Raw genomic sequence first — 24318 nt, forward strand, 5'->3', positions numbered from 1 at the left:
TTCACATTGCTTGGGAAAAATTCATATTGTTTTTAGTTTAGGTTTCTTTGATCATCGAAGAAGGAGGATTAATTAACACAAAAACAAAATCATTAGTGCTTATTACAATTTCCATTAAGATGAGGATGTTGTTATTTCATATAATTGTAGAATATTGAGGAATGGTAATTAATTTCTATATTACCCATACACTGTTCTTCTTTAAATTTATCTATTTATGTCTGGCATATTAATTTTAAGACAAATGTTAATAGCACTGTTTGAAGTGTAATTCCTACCGTTCATTTTTTCCCTTATGGATGTTTTCATTTTATGCTGAGTTTGGTAGCTGCCTAGATCCTTCAGGATTAGGTTTTATTGAAATGAAGAAAACAATCGAATAAAGTCAGCAGTGATTTTATCTAGAAATTCTGAGAGTTATATCCATTTGGTACAACTTATATGGAGGGTTCCAGTCTGGAGAAAATTATTTGAGGTAGAGGTTAGGATCAGTGGTGGGCTGCTACCAGTTCGTCCCAGATCGGACGAACCGGTAGCAGTGGTGGGAGGCTCCACCCACCTACCCAGACGTCTATGCAGATGCGCAGAAGCTTCTGAGCATGCACAGAAGCATCGTGCATGTGTGCGTGCCCATGAGCAAACCAGTAGCGATGGGATTTGAAACCCACTACTGGTCAGGACCAGTGGCCATGGTACTACTGGTAAACAACACTGTTTTCCTCTCTTTGTCTGCCTCATGGCTCGTCTCACCAGTGGAAAGCATGTTGCTTTACCCATGTTAAGGAGGTTTTCAGTTTCTTTCAATATTCTGAAGATGCAAATCATCTTGCAGTTTGATTCTTTAACATTTACTTGCTGAGTTGATCGCAAAACAGTTCTGCACATATTTACTTTGCTTCAACTGTTGTCAATTGAAATGTCAATTATTGATGATACATAGATAATGGATAAGTAATTTAGTATGTGGAATTTAGTATGTGGAATTTCATGACAGTTAGAACAATCAATAAGTGGAACAAGTTGCCTGCAGAAGTTGTGAATGCTCCAACACTGGAAATTTTAAAGAAAATGTTGGATAGTCATTTGTCTGAAATGGTGTAGAGTTTCCTGCCTGGTCAGGGGGTTGGACTAGAAGACCTCCAAGGTCCCTTCCAACTCTGTTATTATTGTATGTGTGTTATGTATGTTGTCTGCAATAATCTGTTCCTATATCTAATGCTATATGTTATATCTTTTGATATACTTGATGCTTTAGATATCATGTGATGAACATACATGTGGGAACCAGATTGCTGCCTAACATGATACAGGATACATCTAAAACTAATATAGTTCAAATGAACCATTACTGATAATGATCTTGTGAATAAATTGTGCAACTTGTAGAATTGTACAAGTGATTATCGAAACAGTGAATTCCTAGATTCCTTTTATTTCAGATTTCAGATTTATTTCAGATTTCCCCATTTACAACATTGCTTGTTTTTCCCCTCCACCAAAAACTGGGGTAGTTTTTTAAGTTATGGGTTTTTTAATGGGTTTTATTTCCAAATTTTAATTGTGGCCAATTTAAATAAGTTTTTTAATTGTATTTTAATGGTATTTATAGTGTTTTGTGTATTTATTGGCTGTGAACGATATATGGAGGACATATCTACAACAAAGAGGCCATATTGGAGCTGTCGAAAGAGGGGTTGTGGAATCTTAAGATGTACCTATTACATGCAATGTGGGGGGCAAAGAAAGAAGTCATGGTACTGTCTAATAGATCTGCTTTTATCACAAAGGGGATTCTGTACTATAGAATGTTGGCTATTATTCTTTGGTCATCTATTGAAATGAATTTGTGAAAATGTAAAACAGAAGGTTATTTGCATCTGTTTAAAACCTGATACTACACTTGTAACAGTATCTGTAGAATTGCAGTGCATAGTCAGGTCTATTTTTCCCCCAAAATGCATTTCCAGATATTGCACGTAGCCTCAATTTTTGCCTACTTTAGCTATGAAGATCTGGAAGAAGTGGGCTGATTAGGTGGATCAAGAATGTTGGAAATGCTTCCTTATATCAAGAATTTGTTCTTTCTGTATCAAAAGAGATGGTGGTATTTATTTAAATAACTTCTTTGCAAATATCCATTTTTCATCAAGGTATTTGAGAGGTCAGTCAATTTTATGAATTCATTTGGATTATCCAAATTATTGTAGTGGATTTCAGCCCTGGATTTTAGCCCCAGAACTAACCAGGGCATCAGATCACATGCTTTGGAGTTCAATTCTGTTAATCTTCCTGAATATAGGTCTGATCATGGTACCTTGATCAGTTATTTATCTGTGTCTTGCATTATTCTTATCTCGGGGTTTGCTTCCAGAGAGTGGCTTCTAGGATGTTTGTTTTTTAGGACCACCATTATTGTTTAATATTCTTAGGATGATGCTGAGTGAGAAAACTGTGGGTCTGGACTGGGTGCCATTAATATGCTGATAATATGCAAATCTATTTCCTTCTGACATCTGAATTAAATGAGGTGATACAGGTCTTTAACTAGACTCTAGAACAGGGGTGTCAAACTCACGTCCTTAGATCTGGCCTGCGGGGCCCTCCTGGAAATAACAAAGGACCGAGCCATGGTGCCTCTGCTAGCACACACACATTCCCAGCCCATTATTTTTCTGAACAGCCTCCTGTAGCACTGTCCCCTGACCTGTTACAGGCTGAAATGGAGCCTCTGGAGGCCTTCCCAGGCTTGTTACAAGCCAAAATGAAGCCACCGGAGGCCTCCCCTAGCCTGTCAAAATGGAGCCTCTGGAGGCCACTCTGGGCCTGTTAGAGGCCGAAATGGGGCCTCTATGGGCCAGATTTGGCCCTCCCCACCCGATTTCCCATGGCTTTACTGTACTTACTTTTTGACGATCTCCAGAAGAGGCTGACCCATGTGGCAGAGAAGCCAAAGTCTTTTATTCAGAAGCCTGTGAAACTGTAAGAAAATGAGATGTAAGGAAAACAACTCTCCCCATCTGAATAAAAGACCGGCTCCTCTGTCATGAGGGCCTGCAGGCTTAGTCTGGGCCCAGTCTGGCTAGCCACGAGCAGTCTCCTGTTTTCTACTTACTGGCTAGTTCAAATGAGCAACTTCAGGGATTGGGGAGTGGCAGTCAATTAACAAGGGGCTTGAAGTTCAGCCCAATAAGACAAAGAAAGCAACTTCCTCCTTGATTGGCTGCTGCTGCTGCAGCCTCAATCCCTGAAGCAGGAGGCTGCTGTGGCCCTGTCCAGGCCTAGGCCTGCTGGCCATGGCCCCAGTCAAAGTCTTTTACTCAGAAGCTGGTGAAAATATTTTCCTTAGATTTCACATTCATACAGCTTCGCCATTATCTGAATTCTCTGCCAGTGGGTCAGCCTCTTCTGGAGCTCCGGAGATCCTTAAAAAGTAAGTAATCCATGGAAATGGGATGGGGAGGAGTAAGTGGAATCTGGGAGGCTAGCAAAGCAGGCCCAGTCTGTGGAGACCCGGTGGGGCAGGATGCGGGGGGGAAGCAATTGTGGGGATCCCAGGGAAGCATGAGGTATCTCAGTGGATTGGGGGAGGCCTTGGATGGCCTGCTGCAACATTGGCCCCCGCATGCTCTTCCCCACTCTGAGATACCTCATGTGCATTTGATTAACAAATGCATTGGGGAAAGCAGGGAGTGATCATGTTCATTTAATGTGATTCAATCAAATGAATCTTCAGGTTACAAATGTAATTGGCAGGTTCTATTACATTCGTAACTCAAGGATTGTCTGTATAATGAAGAGTGAGGGAAGGTTTCAGGGAAGTCCTGCCTTAGCATTTGGCCACCACATGTGTCACGCCCACCATGCCCACACTCCCTGGGCCTCTCCAAGTCAAACACAATTCTTATGCGGCTCTCAATGAAATTAAATTTGACGTCCCTGATCTAGAAGAGCCATGGTGGCTCAGTGGTTAGAATGCAGTATTGCAGTAAGCTGACTGGTGACTCCCTGCAATTTGGCAGTTCAAATCTCACCAGGCTCAAGGTTGACTCAGCCTTCCATCGTTCTGAGGCTGATAAAATGAGGGGGCAATATGCTGACTCTGTAAACCGCTTAGAGAGGGCTATAAAGCACTGTGAAGTGGCATATAAGTCTAAGTGCTGTTACTATTGCTAGAAGCTATAATAGGTTGGTTAAGGATCAATAAACTCAAGTTGACTCCAATAGATTGAAGCTCTGGCTTTGCCTGTCCCAGCATATCATAATAAACAGATCAGTTTATACTCCTATTAAGTTCACATTAAAACTACCAAAAGATGCTGAACAAAGGTATTTCTTGACAATGATTCAGAAACTGTCACTAATGCAGAATGCAGCAGTGACACTATTGTCCGATGCAGCTATTGCCCTTTAGAATCCATATAATGTCATACCTAAAATAGTTGCATTAGCTATATGTGTCTTGCATTATTCTTATCTCGGGGTTTGCTTCCAGAGAGTGGCTTCTAGGATGTTTGTTTTTTAGGACCACCATTATTGTTTAATATTCTTAGGATGATGCTGAGTGAGAAAACTGTGGGTCTGGACTGGGTGCCATTAATATGCTGATAATATGCAAATCTATTTCCTTCTGACATCTGAATTAAATGAGGTGATACAGGTCTTTAACTAGAGTCTAGAACAGGGGTGTCAAACTCAAGTCCTTAGATCTGGCCTGCAGGGCCCTCCTGGAAATAACAAAGGACCGAGCCATGGTGCCTCTGCTAGCACACACACATTCCACAGCCTATTATTTTTCTGAACAGCCTCCTGTAGCACTGTCCCCTGGCTTGTTACAGGCTGAAATGGAGCCTCTGGAGGCCTTCCCAGGCTTGTTACAGGCCAAAATGAAGCCACCGGAGGTGTCCCCTAGCCTGTTACACCTCAAAATGGAGCCTCTGGAGGCCACTCTGGGCCTGTTACAGGCCGAAATGGGGCCTCTGTGGGCCAGATTTGGCCCTCCCCACCTGATTTCCCATGGCTTTACTGTACTTACTTTTTGACGATCTCCAGAAGAGGCTGACCCATGTGGCAGAGAAGCCAAAGTCTTTTATTCAGAAGCCTGTGAAACTGTAAGAAGATGATATAACAACTCTCCCCATCTGAATAAAAGACCGGCTCCTCTGCCATGAGGGCCTGCAGGCTTAGTCTGGGCCCAGTCTGGCTAGCCACGAGCACTCTCCTGCTTTCTACTTACTGGCTAGTTCAAATGAGCAACTTCAGGGATTGGGGAGTGGCAGTCAATTAACAAGGGGCTTGAAGTTCAGCCCGATAAGACAAAGAAAGCAACTTCCTCCTTGATTGGCTGCTGCTGCTGCAGCCTCAATCCCTGAAGCAGGAGGCTGCTGTGGCCCAGTCCAGGCCTAGGCCTGCTGGCCATGGCCCCAGTCAAAGTCTTTTACTCAGAAGCTGGTGAAAATATTTTCCTTAGATTTCACATTCATACAGCTTCGCCATTATCTGAATTCTCTGCCAGTGGGTCAGCCTCTTCTGGAGCTCCTGAGATCCTTAAAAAGTAAGTAATCCATGGAAATGGGATGGGGAGGAGTAAGTGGAATCTGGGAGGCTAGCAAAGCAGGCCCAGTCTGTGGAGACCCGGTGGGGCAGGATGTGGGGGGGAAGCAATTGTGGGGATCCCAGGGAAGCATGAGGTATCTCAGTGGATTGGGGGAGACCTTGGATGGCCTGCTGCAACATTGGCCCCGCATGCTCTTCCCCACTCTGAGATACCTCATGTGCATTCGATTAACAAATGCATTGGGGAAAGCAGGGAGTGATCATGTTCATTTAATGTGATTCAATCAAATGAATCTTCAGGTTACAAATGTAATTGGCAGGCTCTATTACATTCGTAACTCAAGGATTGTCTGTATAATGAAGAGTGAGGGAAGGTCTCAGGGAAGTCCTGCCTTAGCATTTGGCCACCACATGTGTCACGCCCACCATGCCCACACTCCCTGGGCCTCTCCAAGTCAAACACAATTCTTATGCGGCTCTCAATGAAATTAAGTTTGACGTCCCTGATCTAGAAGAGCCATGGTGACTCAGTGGTTAGAATGCAGTACTGCAGTAAGCTGACTGCCGACTCCCTGCAATTTGGCAGTTCAAATCTCACCAGGCTCAAGGTTGACTCAGCCTTCCATCGTTCTGAGGCTGATAAAATGAGGGGCCAATATGCTGACTCTGTAAACCGCTTAGAGAGGGCTATAAAGCACTGTGAAGTGGTATATAAGTCTAAGTGCTGTTACTATTGCTAGAAGCTATAATAGGTTGGTTAAGGATCAATAAACTCAAGTTGACTCCAGTAGATTGAAGCTCTGGCTTTGCCTGTCCCAGCATATCATAATAAACAGATCAGTTTATACTCCTATTAAGTTCACATTAAAACTACCAAAAGATGCTGAACAAAGGTATTTCTTGACAATGATTCAGAAACTGTCACTAATGCAGAATGCAGCAGTGACACTATTGTCTGATGCAGCTATTGCCCTTTAGAATCCATATAATGTCATACCTAAAATAGTTGCATTAGCTATTTGTGTGTTACAATTCAGATGTCAAGATTTTAATAATGATAATTATTAAATTATCATTTATTGATAATTTAATAATGAGTCCATTTGAGATCATTTAATAATGATTAAATGATTAATCTCATTAATTAAATTAAATGAGATTATTTAATAATGAGTCCTTAATGGTTTTGGGCTTTGGTGCTTTAATCTCCCAGTATATAGTGCCTGAAAATCACAAAGAAGGCACTCCTACATGTCCCATTGCTGAAAGCAGTTTATGGGACAGACATTTGGTACACAATATGTTTTTAATTAGAGAGGAATTTTGTAATATATGATAACTAATGTTATCTACTATTATATTATGAGTATTTAATAAGTTTCTCTTTTTCCTAAGAATTGTATTGAATATTTTGTGGAGTTCTAGTTTTGGGGTCCAGAGCATCCTTTATTTAGTATCAAATAACTACAGTGACTGCATTCACAAATCACACTAACTTATGGTTTGATTTGGTCTTAATTTACACAATGTGTGAACCCACTCATTATGGTTTAAATTTATATATGTACCCAATCATTATGTTTTGTTCAACAAATTAGGCTTCCCAAATCACTATTCCATATTGTGAGAACACTCAGAGTCTTGCGAAATAGCTATCATATAAATGCTGTAAAATAAGAAGATAAATAAAAGTAGGCACCTGATCATTCTATCCCCATCCAGCAAAGAAGCGAGGCTTTGATCTTTCAGGCAGTCTGAATTTCTAATTCCTTTCTTTTTGTAAATTAAGCATTTAGATTAGCTTCTTGCTTTCCTATATTGTCTTTCATCTTCCTGGATTGGTATTGTATTTTCCTACAACATTTTTCATTGGGTACTTCTTGTTTATTTTATTTTTCAATTAAAATTTGCAGCTGTGGCTGATAAAATAGTTTAACTTTTATCTACTCTGGTTGATGAAATTGTTCATTGTTAGGCTTTTCTTTAACCAAAACATATTCACTCATTACAGTTTGTAAACTGTCTTTTTTCCTACCCACATAACTTGTTTTTCTGCAGCAAATGTCAATAATGCTAACTTTGTAAATCATTTGTTTTAGAACTGAGTTTCATCCTGACACAGAAGGTGATAACAATGAAATTCTATTTATTTTTTTAAGAGAAGGGGAAAAAAGTGACTGGTTTCAGAATGTGGAGACACAAAAAGTACTGAATGTGAAGCACAGAATGTGGAGACAAAAAGTGCTGCAATTTTTTTTTTATTTCTTTTTGTCACAACAGTATACACAAACAATTGTCATAGATAAAACAACATATCTTACATATTTATATATATATGTAAATAAATATGTATCAACTATATCAATTTGATATAATGAAGGGAACAATAGGACAGGAACAGTAGGCATGTTTGTGCTCTTATGCACGCCCCTTATAGTCCTCTTAGGAATGGGGTGAGGTCAATAGTAGACAGTTTTTGGTTGAAGATTTTGGGATTTTGAGTAGAGACTATGGAGTCCGGTAATGAGTTCCAAGCATTAACAACTCTTACATGAAGTACATTATATTATATGAAGTACATCATTTAGTGTTTACTTTATTTTTAATTTAGTGTTTTACTTTAATTTAGTGTTTTACTGTTATATGAAGTACACCATTTAGTGAACTAAAAACCTTTATTCCATTCTTTTTTTCTCATCTCCTATCCCAACCATCTGTATTTTGGGTCTATTGAGCTGAACTGTTTCTCTGTTTGCTTTTTATCTACTGAAGGTTAGTTTTGTAATTCTTGGGATTTACCCAAGCTTATTAAAATTTTCCTTCTGATTTTAATTAAAACATTTTGGCTACAACCAGAACTTTCCTGTGTGAATGTTATAGATGGTGTGTCTATGCATGGATTTTCCAGTCCTCCCATTTTAATGCATATCTTTTATTTTAATCATGTTTACTTAATTAAAATGTTATTGTATTTTGATTATTTTTATTTTCAGATTTATGCACTGTTTTGAACTGATTATGTGATATGAAATATTAAAAAGCCGCACTCAGAAAATGAATTTGCTGGTAGTTTCACGATATTGTGTAGGCAGCCTGACATTTTCTAAATATTTTGGACATTACTTGCCACTGCAAGTTTGCATTGCTACATTACTTGCCACTCAGTAAAACAGAGGGAACTGAGATCTACCTGGAAGATACTCCAGGATACTCAACAATTATCATGTTAAACAAGGAGAAACACAAAGAAATAAATATTTAATAGGGAAAAGAAAGATGGTTCCAGTGTTGTTAGTGAATGGAATAAAAATGCTGTCTTGAAAAGATTGAAGATTATTTGGATGATAGTAGAATTATAGTTAATAATTGTGAAATAGAGGCAAATATATTGGATGACATAGGATGAGATCATATTTTTCCCCCCACAAATAAAATGCTTACTTTTTCTTAACTGCAGTTATTTTGAGGAACAGGGGTAGTCTTACTACCCCTAACCCAAATACCCTTGCTAGTTTTTGAGATCTTTCAGTATGGTTTTCATCTATATGAACTAAATAGAAAATGTACCTCATGAATACATGACCCATGTCATGAATGCAGACTGACCCACAACCTGTTACCAGTAAACTATAATAGGCTGCCCTTGTGTCCTATGTTTCAACAATGTGTAGATATGATACTGTGTGAACAGATTAGCTATTAACAGCATGCATGTATTCATGAATATAACATATATTTACAATAGAACTTTTTACGATGAATACCTAAATGCTGCAATAATTTACCACAATAATTAGTAGTACTAATACACCCAGGCTTAAGCGCTTGCACATAAGCATTTTCCACTTCAGCTTGTCATATCACAGTAACTATTTTCTAATTCTGTAGTAGTTTAAAGATTGTAGTTGTAGCTAAAGCATTAGGTGCTATGAAGTTGGAGATGAGATTCTGTGAGGAACTAGTTTCTCTATTTGTGGCATTAGGACATGAGCTGAAATAAGTTACAGATCACCAGATATCTGGTACCTATCTTCTATTAAACTCCAAAGCGCAGTTTAGTGTTTCAGTGGTTAACTTACCATGTTTCCCTGAAAATAAGACCCTGTCTTATATTTTTTTGAACCCCAAAATAAGAGCTTGGCCTTATTTTTGGGGAGGTCTTATTAATTTGGGGTGCATCGAGCAAGATGGGGCTCCTCTTGTCATCTTACCTGAGTTTCAGTTCTGCGTTTAAATATTTTTGGGGAGGGTTTTTTTAAAATTATTATTATTTGAATTTATATCCCGCCCTTCTCCGAAGACTCAGGGCGGCTTACACTGTGTTAAGCAATAGTCTTCATCCATTTGTATATTATACACAAAGTCAACTTTTATTTCCCCCAACAATCTGGGTCCTCATTTTACCTACTTATAAAGGATGGAAGGCTGAGTCAACCTTGCAGTTGAACTTGCAGTAATTGCAAGCAGCTGTGTTAATAACAGACAGACTTAGTCTGCTGAGCCACCAGAGGCCCTTTGGTTATTTTAGCACATGCGCTCAAATGCGCTCAACAATATTGGCATAGTCACTTCTGCTTTAGGAGCCTGCTAGCACTACCTTTTTGTACTCTTGACGATTAGCCCGTGCCAGAAATTCAGATTTGGAAGCAAGTTTGAATTTTATTTTTTTTCCAGTATTGCTTGCTCCCACAATCTGAATATATGCATGGAACCAACTATGAACATAGAAACAATCTGTTCTTACACACTAGAGAAAATCTGGCCGTTAAACTCACCATGATTTAAGACTTCAGAGACTTTGAATAGAGAAGATATATCTCTCTCAATCATGATGGGATTACGGAAGATAATCAGTGCAAATTGTTTTGAAAGGAAAATCCTTTCATTAGGAAAATATATTTCATCTTTATTCATAATATGGACGTAGTGGCATGGGAAAATCCTATGCTTTTACTCCTTTTTTCCTTTAATTCTAAACTTCTCAAACTAGGTAGGGTAGTTGTAGCTTTATCCTTTTTAGTTTTTTTCAGGCCTTTTTTTGTTTTCAGGGCTTTGTCCTGAACTCTGCCTTTGTCAGAAGAAATGAAGTGAAATTGAATGTTTTTGGTGACTAACAAGAACAAGGGTGCTCTTGTTCAGGCATGCACTTGATTTTCTTTACTGACAAGAAGCTGAAGGAAGGTATTCCACAAGTGCAAGTGTTTTAATACACACACATATACACACAGACATTCTATTACACATGGACAATATCTGTTTCACAGGAATTGTGCAACTAATATTCATTAAAATACAGTAAAAACATGAAAAACACAACATCTTTAAAAACATTTACATTAATCCAAGAAGTACAATCAATTAAATCTAGTAAAATGAATAAATCCCATTCAGACTCCATTAATGTTCTGATAATATTTTTCAATGGTGACTCACTGGGATTCCTTTCTAAACCCAGTGGTGATATGCATAAATAAGGTTGTTCTAGTCCTTTGGGGATTTTAACTGTGCTAAAGGTTATTGCTTAAGAGTGATGATCAGCTGAATAGGACAGGTACAGGGCACCTAAGATATCAGTCCAAGATAAATTTCTGTTTGGGCATTTCCACAAATAGCACTACAAGACATCATGGTTTTAATCATTTTTAGCTTGTAGTTGTATGGATGCTCAAATCATTTATTTATTTATTTATTTATTTATTTGGGATGGAAATTAGAATGGTAGCATTTGCCCTTTTAATAACATGTTTTGATTGAGTTCCCAATATACACGTAATCTGTACACCAAAAAGGGCATATAAATTGTACAGCTGAGACCTGCGTGAATCTGTCATGGATCTTTTAAGTACTAATTTGCTGCCTCTAATATGGAGATAGGTGACTGATGAAGCAGAGACATACTAACTTGACATTGCATTGAATAGACAACCTGTATAATTGTTACCATTATAATTTTTTGGAAGCTTATCTGTCATCAGAATATATAAGTCAGATTTCTAGATTTCTAGATACATAGAATAGGGGAAGAGGGGAAAATGTATTTCCAATCACTTGAAGGATTTTTTTTTCATTTCATATATGTGGCATTTTTTACAGGGCTTATTTGTAAAGTAACTTGTGAAGATTGGCAGTGCATGATTGAGCTCTGGGTACATCTCTCAGTATCTGAATGTGACTTAGTAACGTTAAATTTCCTGACCAGTGAAATAATGTAATTACACCCTTCTGAATGCCTACTTATCATATTTCTTATTTTTAATAGACATTTAGAAGTTGTGACATATAATTAAGGAAGTTAAAAATTAGGATGTTTAACAGACTAACAGAAAAACAGACCTTGGAGGTCTTCTAGTCCAACCCCCTGCTTATTCCTTAATGTATTCTCCTTAGGGGGGAAATAGACTATCCTCTTTAGCAATTTGCATCTCCAGTTTCCATCTGTCTGTCTAGCAGATAGATAGCTTGATACCTGCACTTCCTTCCTCTTGACAAGAAACTGTAGTGACAAATGATTGTATTCATTCCAGTTAGCTTTATTAGGGCCTTTTTTCCATGCCTCTTCTAAGATTTTGCTACTGGAATCCACGCAAATGCATTTCATTTTTGCATGCCTTGGCAAGAACAGAAACACCGCAGCTCTATTTGGGAATTAGTGTAATTAACAATTAACCTCAATTGCTCTAAGATCTCATTATGGGGTGTTTAACTGACCTTGTAAGGAAATCAGTGGTGAATATGTGTGTGTCTGAGGCATTCTGGAGTCACATGGCAGCCAAACCAGATTGCCTCCTTCCTACTAGTGCACAATAAATATTGAGGCAAATTAAAAAGGAGGCTTTTAAAACTTTTCCCCAAAGTATTCTTTCATGTGTTGATTTTATCCTATGAAGTCTCATCTAGGCTGTTTAAAACAGTTTTTTACTAGCAAGTGCTAAAACTAATACTGTTTGGGCTGTGGTTTTTTTTAGGTCATCTAGGAGGTATTTGCCAAGAAAAGTATGCACATTTGAATAGAACACAATATAAAACAAATGTTTTTTTAGTATACCAAAAGATACTTGATTGTTATTATTGCAACCATCCAATACATCTATTCCCTGTCCTAACCCTCTCAGACCCTCCTGAGAACTTCTGTGACTTACATGTGGCCTATCCCGCCCCTCCCCTGATTCTCGCAAGCTCTTCTCACCACCATGGTACCTTGTTCTCCTGGGACTTCCCCCTTTTCCAACTAAAATGATCCATATGTCTTGACTGGTCCATGACAGCAACTAGTGATGTCAAACTTTACAAACACATTACTTCACTCAACAATGCCAATCCTGATTCCAATTGTTGTCATAGCTAGGACTACTGATAATGTGACTACCTGTCATAATAGGATTACTGGTACATCTAGTATTTACTGCTTCATCATTTTTCTGCTCATTTTCTACTCAGAGCCTTTGGATACAAGATGGGTGGCAAATAAATTTTATAAATAAATTTTAAACTCTTTATATCTCCATTACCATAATTGTGCCAGCAATTCCATATTTTTCAGTGAAATTCCTTTATAAATCAAAACAGGCAGTAAATTTTCTTTTTCACATTCATGCTTTTCTCCATGACCTGTTGAAGAGCCATGGCATTCCAGAATTCTGCAAAATATTTTCTGAGATACATGTGAAAATTCTCCTATATTTAATTACGTGTGTCAAGACCATTCATATAACACACTTCCCCAATTTCGATCTACATTACTGAAGGAACTTTTCAATTGCAGTAGATAAACTACAGTTGTAACTTTTGTTTTTGGATCCTTTAGTTGTGCTGACTGGTAGTTCTGGGTGTCATAATCTAGACAAGTATGATGGCAGACTGTTCCTAATAAATAAATAGAGCACACTATTTTGAGAAGCTGCTGGCATTTAATGTGTCAAGGAATCAACCCCATTGTTATTTATTGCTAATGAATTTATCTCTATGCAGCTTACAGTAAACCTTAGAAATAGTGGGAAAACAGTAGAGAATTACCATGGCAATGATAAAAGAATTTAGATAATAAATAAAACATTATTGACTGTTTTAAACAACTACAACCAAAATTGGGCGACTTGACAGTCATACATTAGATATGTTTTTTTGGTCTTATATGCATAGCAAGTTTAATTCTGCTGTCAGTTTACATACATGCATTGGGGAAAACAGAACACTTGAGAGGGAGGCTTTTGTTTTCATGCTGAAGTCCTACCTGTGTATCATGAGACCATTCTCTGTTGAGTCTTTTCTCCACTGAGTCATGGCACACTATTTATTTTATTTTTATTTTATTTTATTATTTAAATTTGTATACCGCCCTTCTCCCGAAGGACTCAGGGCGGTTCACAGCCAAGTAAAAAATGAAAATACATTGTAGATACAATTAAAATACTAATAAAAAACTTATTTGAATTGGCCACAATTAAAATTTAGAGATAAAACCCATTAAAAAACCCATAACTTAAGAAAACTAACCCAGTCCAGCGCAGATAAATAAGTAAGTTTTGAGCTCGCGGCGAAAGGTTCGGAGGTCCGGAAGTTGACGAAGTCCTGGGGAGTTCGTTCCAGAGGCGGGAGCCCCCACGGAGAAGGCCCTTCCCCGGGGTGTCGCCAGACGACACTGCCGCGCCGACGGCACTCTGAGGAGTCCCTCTCTGTGAGAGCGCACGGGTCGGTGAGAGGTATTCGGTAGCAGCAGGCGGTCCCGTAAGTAGCCCGGCCTTATGCCATGGGCGCTTTAAAGGCGTTCACCAACACCTTGAAGCGCACCGGAAGGCCACAGGTAGCCAGTGCAGCCTGCGCAGGATAGGTGTCACTCGGGAGCCACGAGGGCTCCCTCTATCACCAGCAGCTGCATTCTGGACCAACTGCAGCCTCGGATGCCCTTCAAGGAGCCCCATGTAGAGAGCATTGCAGTAGTCAGGCGAGGCGTCACAAGGCGTGGTGACTGTGCACAAGGCATCCCGGTCTAGAAAGGCGCAACTGGCGCACCAGGCGAACCTGGTGGAAACCCCTCCTGGAGACGGCCGTCAAATGATCTTCAAAAGACAGCCGTGCATCCAGGAGAACACCCAAATTGCGCACCCTCTCCATCGGGGCCAATGACTCGCTCCCGACAGTCAGCCGCGGACTCAGCTGACTGTACCGGGATGCCGGCATCCACAGCCACTCCGTCTTGGAGGGATTGAGCTTGAGCCTGTTTCTCCCCATCCAGACCCGTACGGCTTCCAAACACCGGGACAGCACTTCGATAGCTTCATTGGGGTGGCCCGGTGTGGAAAAGTACAGCTGGGTGTCATCAGCGTACAGCTGGTACCTCACACCGAAGCCACTGATGATCTCACCCAGCGGCTTCATATAGATTTAGAACCATGTTTAGCAAAGATCTTTTGAGCTAATATATATATGCAAATATTTCTTTATAGTTTCGTTGTTGCCCTTGGGATCTTCTGTTCATGCAAAGATGTAGGATGAAAAAACCAACAACATATCATATAGAACACACAAATCCATTAAATGCAGCTTGTCCTAACACATTGCTTTCTTTCGTCTCAAAGTAGTTTATAATGGGAGCCAAAGCTGAATATACATAATCCCTAATGGGGAAAAAGTAATGAACAAATGATGCCTGCAGACTGCAGCCCTGTTCCAAATGTTTCTAGCACAATCCCTGGAGCAGTATTGTATGTGCTTTTTCCCATAGAATGTTCTGTCAATAGCAGGTCTACATCCCTGATGTCTTTCACCAAGTCATATGGCCATTTTTACAGCAATTCAGACTCTTGACAATGATCCTGCTTTTTGCAGTGCCAAATATTCACCAACAATAGAGTTATGTTAGGCTGTTAGGCTGCCATACATACAGTGAATTCTGTTTTCTTGATGGAGAGAGAATAGAGATGGATGTAATATTCTTTGCAAACTCCTCTTCAATTAGCAATTCCTTGATAATTTGCAAGAATTTCTATTGCACTTGTGATGCTTGATAACAAGGTAATACTTTGCACAATCACTTTTAAAGACTGTTTTCCTCATGTACGGTAATGAAAACAGAGAAACTGTTTAAAGAAATGGATCAATATTGTAATAGCAGGAAGGATACTTCAGATCTTCTTTTGCTTGTTCTTTTCTGATTTTCCATAGTTGTTTTTTTCCCATATGGACTATAACCAGATGTTTTCCTTCATTTGAATCTCACAGTATTGAATCTCATAAGGGAAAAGAGGTAAATGGTCAGTAGGCTACTATCTTTCTTGTTGATCAGTAACCGATAAGATTCAGAACTTTTCTTCAAATATCCTTGAATCTTGCTAATAGATTGAGTTAGATTTTAGTTTGTGGGTTTTATCTTGGGTTTTAATTTTTATATTTTTAATTAAGGCTTTTGAATAAGTTTTTTAATTGTTTTTAGAATTGTATTTATTGTATTTTTTGTTTTTTAAATGCCTGTAAACCGCCCTGAGTCCTTTGGGAGATAGGGCGGTATATAAATATAAACAATAATAATAATAATAATAATAATAATAATAATAATAATAATAATAATAATAATAATAATAATATTTACTACTTTATCCCAAGTCAAAGTTATTCAAAGCATTACAGTGGTAGATTTTCCCATCTACTGTAATTTCAGTTGCAAAAGCTGAACAACTGTTATGACATTTTTCAGACCTCCTTTTGCCTGAGAAGATAAGATAAACTGCAAACTATACATTTGAGGGAGAAAAAAATTAAATCTATGTTTTGGTCTTCAAAATGCAGCATAAACAAACTTATTTTTCCAATAAAAAGTGTTTGGAATTATCTTTGAATGCATGTGGGCAGTTATTGTACCATTGTTGGCATTCTTTTTATATATTCTTTTTATGAAAGTGGGCGATGTGGGTAATAGTGTCATCTTTTAGGGAAACAGTGTTCATTGTTGCATATTGCAAATGACAGATAATGGGACAATTAAATAAACAAGTGATGTACTCAATTGAAAGAGACAGATCTATTGCCGAACCTGTTCCCCATTTATTTAACAGGTATGTGACTGTTTGCATTTATTTGACTGCTATAATCCCTGTGTAATATAAGAATAAGCCATAACAAGTGTCCCAAATTCTCAGGTTTGGAGACATAGATTGTGTTCAAAAACAAAGCTTTCAACTTTCAGGAAAAAAAAGTTTCAGTAGACCTTTGCATGGACTATACCCCCAATTCAATTCCTGATTGATTGGATAAAAAAAAAAAGTTGAGATGGGCAGCATATAAATTTTAGAGAGAAAGAAAGAGAACATCACAGAGGGACCAATATTTATGGGTTTCGATCAGGGGTGGGCTTAAAATTTTTTAGCAAAGGGTTTTCTGCCCAGTTGCTGGGTGAGTGTGGCCATGGTGGGCGAACCTAGTCAGTCTCCTGCACCAGGGCGGGGGGAGGGGACTTTTTGCCCTCCCTGGGCTCCGGAGGCCTTCCTCAAGCCTCCGGAAGGGTGAAAATGGCCTCATCAGGCTCTGGAAGCCAGAAATCCAAACTTTCTCACCCTCCCTGAGCCTCCATGCATGCCCTGCACTTACCTGCATCCAAAATGGGCCACGTAGGGACTTCTGGGAGGGGCAGGGTGGGGTGACCAAGGTCAGCCAGGAGTGGGATTTGGGGGTTCTCTGAACTGTACAGAATCTTGGCTAGAGGTTCTCCCAAATCCCTGCGAACCCCAAGCAGCCCACCCCTCGTTTCGATGTACAATCCTAAAGTATCTTCCCCCTGCACAACCCAATCTATTTACTTTGACATTTAAATGATTTGTCTGATGATGGAGGCTTAAGAATCTGGACATTATAATTCAATGAGATTGCTGTTGAATATTTGGGAAGGGGATGAATTAAATCACTTTAATTAATTAGGACATGCGGAAAGCTTCCATGCTTAGGCGGCAGGAAGTATTTTCAGCTTTAAAGTTCTTTTGCTTATAGCATTGACTTGCTGCAGGGTAGCCTAATTTTGAGGATTGGCTGACATTAGTACCACAGGTGAGGATCACGTGGGCTACAGTGCCTGGATCTCACAATGCTCTTTTCTCTCCTAATAGGTTTGATTTACACCACTTCTCAGCAGCTAGATCGTGAACACAAGGCTGAACATATCTTAGAGGTGAGTAATGATGAAATTGCAATTAGTGTTATTTACTTGTAAGTAGATTTTTTTTAAAAAAACCTCCTCAAAGACATTTCCTTACAAGTCAGAGCATAGATAGAGGAGAAGAAGGAAGACTCATTCCATCATTTCCAAATTGCTTAGGAAGATAATTGCTTGTTCTGCATTTTTGTGTTTCTGCACCCAGTGCCAGCTTAAGAAATATCTCATGACTTGACTTCCTAACTGAAGACTAAAGCAGAAATCTTGTGCCAAAGCCAAGCTGATGCATCCAGATGTTCTGGATGTCTGTTCCCACATGTTGCTTTTATCTAGAACATTATTGCTTGGAAATATCATACTTAAAATCAACCCATCTGGAGGGCACCATTTTAAGGACGTCTTCCCTAAACCATGAAGACTAGAACATGGTCATTAATTTCCTGCCACTTGAGAAAACATGGTATGAAAAAATATTGACTTAGTTAATTTAATGACCACATGGTTATTAAATGAGACTTATAAAGTGAGTAACAAAACATTTTAGATTAAGATAGTTGTTCATGTCATGTCCTAACTAAGAAAGGGCTGAGTTAGACTAACTTTTACTTCAGTTTGCAAATGCAGACTCCAGTAGGTTTCCTTTTGAGGATCTTTACTAAATTTCTTCCCAGGTTCTGCTACAGACACCAAACTTATTAATGTGAATTCCTGTTTTCTTCTCTTTCCTTTGCTTAAACAATCCAGCAGGTATAACTTAATGAAGAAGCCTACAATCTTTTGAGCTAATAGGCATAGTTGGATCTTTGAGAACATAGAGTCTTATGGGCACTCTCATAAAATAGCTTGTGTGATGCGTACAACCATTTGTTTTTTTTAAAAGACATTTATTATGGAATTAAGATAAATGACTTTTTTAAACAAAAGAAAGGGCTTCAATCTTTTATTCATTTCTATTTTGTGAGAGCGTTGGTTGTATGTCCGGAGTGCAGAAGCGTTCTTGGAAATAAAGATTATGTGGGCCATCAAGCAAGTTTTCTTCGACTACATTGGTGCTTGTGGATTCCACGATACAGGCCAATGACGTAGTAAACTTTTCCAGCTTTGGGTTGCAAATGTGGGCTGTATTAAACACACCAACACAGTAATTGTATTTTTGTTTTCTTTTTCTGCTGGGGGGGTGTCTTTCTTCTTTGCAACAATAATACTTGCCTTTTCCAACGAAAAAGTTTTAGACTTTTAAGGCACCTGTTCTTGACTGATTGCCTTCCATATCTGAGTCTATGACTCATCTATCAATCCAGTCAGTGTAGTCCAGCATGCAACAAACTGTTGAAGACTGACTTCAGTCATCTTCAGATGAATCATATTTGAAAATGAGTTTCTTGCCTGGAAAGGAGTGCATGCCTATACTACAAACATGTTCTTGCTTTCCGTTGTGTTCTGATGGGACTTCCTACTGGCTTTTTCTTACAGGTTTCAGTTTCAGACAATGGGGATCCGGTTTTGCAATCTAGCAGTAGAGTGGTAATCCAAGTCCTCGATGTGAATGACAATCCTCCCAGCTTCTCCCAAAAGTTGTTTATGGTTCAGCTGCCAGAAAAAGCAGCCTCTGAAACTCCTTTGCCGATCTACAGGGTAATCGCTGCAGATCGCGATGAGGGACTGAATTGCCAAATCATTTACAGCCTGGAAGAAAACAGTGAGGAACTGTTCAGCATCCATCCAATGACAGGCATAGTGTTCTCCCAAAAGGCTTTTTCTGCCCAAGAATACAACATACTTACAGTGAGTATCATTAGAAGCAAGAGGAGACTAAAGACAGGTGATTGTCTTTCTGAATATGGGAATGATACTGTTCCTTGTGATTTACACTTTTTTTCCCTCTTGTGGCTGAAGTTAAACTGGATTCTGGTAATTTTTAAAAAAAAAACTCTTTTAATAACGATTTGACCCTAGCCCATTTTGAAACAATTCAATAAAGATAATTTTTAACTCCCTTATAAATATAACATGCTTCTCCAAGCCAGTTTAAAGGAAAATTGGTAAAGGGAATTAAAATGACATTGGTGATGCATGGAGTAGTTAGGCAATGCAAGCCCACACTGAAGAGTGGGAAAAGGTTTTTTATCAGTAGCGTATATTGTTTTTCACTACATAGTGAAATCTTTGTTTACTAATTAAACGTTTTTTCAGAGTATGCCATCTGTTCAGTTAATTAAATCTGAATTCTTTGAACTAGATATTGTATTCACAGTAGAATCTTTTTATTGACTATTGCAAAGGAAAACAGCCTGACATGGAATTCATCCTGAAGATAATACAGTATAAGTGGAATTAAGTTAGACCTTAGTTCATTTATCAAGCTGAGTGCAAACTGAGAGACAGGTAGTCTTTGTTTAACAACCACAATTTGGGTCAGCAACTTTTATGGTCATTAAGTGAGACATCATGTGATGAGATACATTAGTCCTACCAATAACCATTATAATTCAATCCTTGACGTGGTGGTGGATCAGTGGTGGGTTGCTACTGGTTCGCCCCGGATCAGGGGAACTGGTGGCGGGAGGCTCCGCCCATCCACCCGATGTCTCTGCGCATGAGCAGAAACTTCTGCACATGCACAGAAGTGGCGCAAGTGTGTGAGCGCCCAAGAGCGAACCAGTAGCGAAGGGATTCCACTACTTGGTGGATGCAAATAAATCTGTGTGCCTTGATTAATTAGTTAAAAGAACGTAAAAATAGGGTTCATCTTGCATGTATGGGGTTGTATAAGCAGTAGACATCAATAAATATATTAATCCCGAGATATTACATTTGTCTAACTTGGTTTTGTGTGTTCCCATCCTAAAAGTATAGAAGTTTAATTTAGGCAGGTATATGTCACAAGCATGGCAGAAGTTCATCAATATGAGCATATTATCTTTCGGATCCCTAGATCTACATGAACTACTGTTTTTCTCTCTTGGCAGGTTAAGGCTACTGATGGTGGCACCCCACAGCTTTCCTCCAGTGTGAGGCTTCACATTGACTGGATCCCAAAGCCCTTCCCCTCCACAGAGCCATTAGCTTTTGATGAACTTCATTTCAACTTTGCAGTCATGGAAACAGATCCTGTGAACCACATGGTGGGAGTGATCAGTGTTGATGCTGGTCTCAGCCAGATCTGGTTTGATATCACAGGTGAGAACATGTGCAGTTGAGAAAGGAACTTCACAATGATTCTGAACTGAAAATAAATATTGCTCATATTGTCCTGGTATTTCATATCCATAAGGGGCCGAGCTATCAAAGGCTGTTCATATTGTAGGTGGCAGGAGTGTTATAAACAAAGCTTCAGCACTGATATGAAGCAGCATTCAAGCTGATAAGAGTTCCATGAAGAGTGTGGTGTACCATTTGTATTATAGTACCTATCACAGCTTGCAGCATGCCATTGCTTGGCAATGTTCCAATCTTAATGAAAATTCTAGTGTTTTCAAACAGGTCAAAACACATATGGTGGCTTAGAGGGAATATGTAATAACCATGCCTATTTCCCACAACAATAAAAATAAATCTGCCCAAGGGGGCAAGGAAGGAGGAGAGAAAAACATTTTTGGAAGACTTTATTGAGTTAATCTGCTGCACTTGGTTGCTCCCATGCTTCTTGTTCCCCTTCTCCATTGTTTTGGTCAACTACTCTGAAATGCTGTTTACTTTTTCTGTAAACAGACGGAAACAAACATCTTCTTACAGCAAATTGATTTTTTTTAAAAATGTATTGATCAGTGGGAATTGTTTGTTTTATGTCTTTTGGTGCATAATTTTGTTATCAACAGATATCTTTGTCACTAGGTACATGATTAATTATTTTAAAAACTTAAGAACTCAATACTCTAATAATGACCTGAGTTTTACCCAAAATCTATGTGATAGCCATCTATGATTATTAGTCCAGTATGTTGAGGCAGCAGCAACCCCAAAATCCTTAGGCAGTAGGCAGTTCCAACACAATTACAAGGAGCCAGGTTGGAAAAGGCTGTAATTGACCAACAATGTTCCTATTGTGCACGGATTATTTAGTTATTGTGGATGAAAATTAGAAGCTGGGCCATATCTGATTTCAGTAAATGCCATGAGGTAATGCAGGAAATACTGAAACAAAAGTAGAAAATTCATTTGTATAGTATAGGGATGGGCAATATTTTGGTAGCCATGGGCCACTCTTAAGGGGAATATGGTGTTTTCTTGGCCTTTAATTATGAAGTGGGTACTTAAGGACTTATCCCATAATTTTCCTTCACCAGAATGTCTATTTTCAGCAAGTACAATCATTGGATCTTCCAGGGACATAAAATAGCATATAACGTGCAGTAGAATGGAAAAACCTTGGTTCCAATTTTTGTCTAAGAAGCTACAATAACTGGATGGTTTTATAACTAATCATCGCCCAATTTGAGCCATGGAGTTGATAACAATAGTAAAGGGAATTACTTAACTTCATTTACTAAAAATGAGGTACGGTAACTTCACTTTTGAGATAAGGATAAATAAATAGTTTTGTAAGAAGATTTCTAGACTGAGGCTGAACTTTTAAAAACAACATTTCAAGTAGTTCCACACTAAATACATTAGACTGGTTTGTATTTTGTTTTTGTTTTAGAATCTAGAAATAAAATACAAATTGTAGAACTAAATACAGTCAAGGAAACAATTCTATGCATCTGGTAAAAACTAAGTCAACATTCATGGGATGACCTCTCCTCCCAACATAAAATGAATGTAAGAAACTTTATAATCAAATTATTTCATGGAGTAGAAATAGGAATTTTAAAGTATGTGTATACTTAGTAGATAGTATAAAGTGTTCTCTATGACAGGGATCCCCAATTCCCAGTCCACGGATTGGCACTGGTTCACGGCCAGTCAGCTGATCCGTGCAAGTGAATGAAGCTCCATCTGCACACATGTGCAATCCAGGGAGCGTGTGAAACCACCACCACCCTGGTCCATGGAAAAACTGTCCTCCATGGAACCTGGTCCCTGGCACTCAAAAGGTTGGAGGCTGCTGCTGTATAGCGTATCGAGAGTCCTATCATTGGTCTTCCACAAACCCCAGCTTTACGTTACAATGTTCTGTAATATTCATTCAGTTACAGTATGTGCTTGCATTAAGCGGCATACTTTTACTAAAGGATTCATCTCAAAGAGACAGTTTTAGCAGCGTGAATTTGCTCCTATTCCCAGAATGGGACTAGATCTCCTTTCTCAGTTAGGACCTTCCAGGAAAGTTGAGGCTCCAATTCCTAGACACCTAAGCCAGCATGACTTGGCATTTGTAGAAGATGTATTTCCGATACATCTGGAAAACGAAAGGATAACAAAGGCTAGGCTATATTTCCTTTGAAAATTGGAATTTGGAACCAGAATTTCCAAATTTCCATTGTTGAGAGAAGGCAGTTGTTAAGTGAGTTGCACCTGATATTACAATCCTTTAAGGGAAACATTGCAATCGTTAAGCCAATCTAGTTGCCCCCATTGACTTTGCTTACCAAAGTCGAAAGCCAGCTGGGAAAGTTGCAAATGACCCCGGGACACTGCAATCATCATAAGTACATGCCCGTTGCCAACTGCCCAAATTTTGACCTTGTGACTGTGAGGATGCTGCAGTGGTCATAAGTCACTTCTTTCAATAATGTTGTGATTTCAGATGATCACTAAATGAATGCTTGTACGTTGAGGACTACCTGTATTTTAATTTGATGCCAGCAGTATCATCCTTAATGAGGTGAACAGTACTTACCCATCCACATCTGCCTTTTTTATTCATCTAATTTAATCTGTGTGGCTTCAGAGGGGTATGAAAACCAACATCTCTAAAGGAATTATTTTTGTAAGCTTTCTCTGAGTTTTTGCCTTCATCACAGAGGTTAGAAGGACCAGTGAACCTTTACATAAGTAAATTGTACGTGTCAGCCCAGGCAAAAAGGAAATTAGTTGATTGGGGAGAATTGATTTGTTTGGAGCAGAATCTAACGGTTAATTGGCACAAAAGCAATAGCACTTAGACTTATACACTGCTTCATAGTGCTTTAAAGCCCCCTCTAAGTGGTTTAGAGTCAGCATATTGTCGCCAATAATCTGGGTCCTCATTTTACCGACCTCAGAAGGATGGAAGGCTGAGTCAACCTTAAACTGGGGAGATTAAAACTGCTGGTAGCCAGCAGTCAGTAGAAGTAACCTGCAGTACTACATTGTAACCACTGCACTGCGACTCAACATTGTAGTTTGCATTACAGGTAGCCCTTGATTGACAACAGTTAGTGATCGTTCAAAGTTTCAACAGCACTGAAAGAAGTAACTTACGACCATTTTTCACGGTTACAACCTTGGCAGCATCCCCATGTGATCAAAATTCAGATACTTGGCAACTGGTTCATATTTATGACCGTGGCAGCATCCTCAGAGTCACATGATCCCATTTTGTAACCTCCTGACAAGCAAAGTCATTGGGGAAACCAGATTCACTTAACAATCAGGTTACTAACTTATCAACTGCAGTGATTCGGTTAACAACTGTGCCAAGAAATGTTGTAAAATGGTGCAAAACTCATTTAACAACATAAATTTTGGGCTCAATTGTGGTC

At 38.9% G+C, this 24318-nt stretch overlaps 1 protein-coding gene across 1 annotated transcript in view; it reads left to right on the forward strand.

Annotated features, from left to right (window-relative positions):
- FAT2 (FAT atypical cadherin 2) overlaps window positions 1-24318 on the forward strand; it is a 91245-nt gene that overhangs the window by 22930 nt on the left and 43997 nt on the right. Inside the window, exons 4-6 of the mRNA XM_058166521.1 lie at window positions 17646-17707; window positions 19166-19477; window positions 20662-20872. Coding sequence (XP_058022504.1) covers window positions 17646-17707; window positions 19166-19477; window positions 20662-20872 — 585 coding nt within the window. The remainder of the gene's footprint in view (window positions 1-17645; window positions 17708-19165; window positions 19478-20661; window positions 20873-24318) is intronic.

Source organism: Ahaetulla prasina, chromosome 2 (assembly GCF_028640845.1).
Source record: "Ahaetulla prasina isolate Xishuangbanna chromosome 2, ASM2864084v1, whole genome shotgun sequence".
Lineage (NCBI taxonomy): Eukaryota > Metazoa > Chordata > Lepidosauria > Squamata > Colubridae > Ahaetulla > Ahaetulla prasina.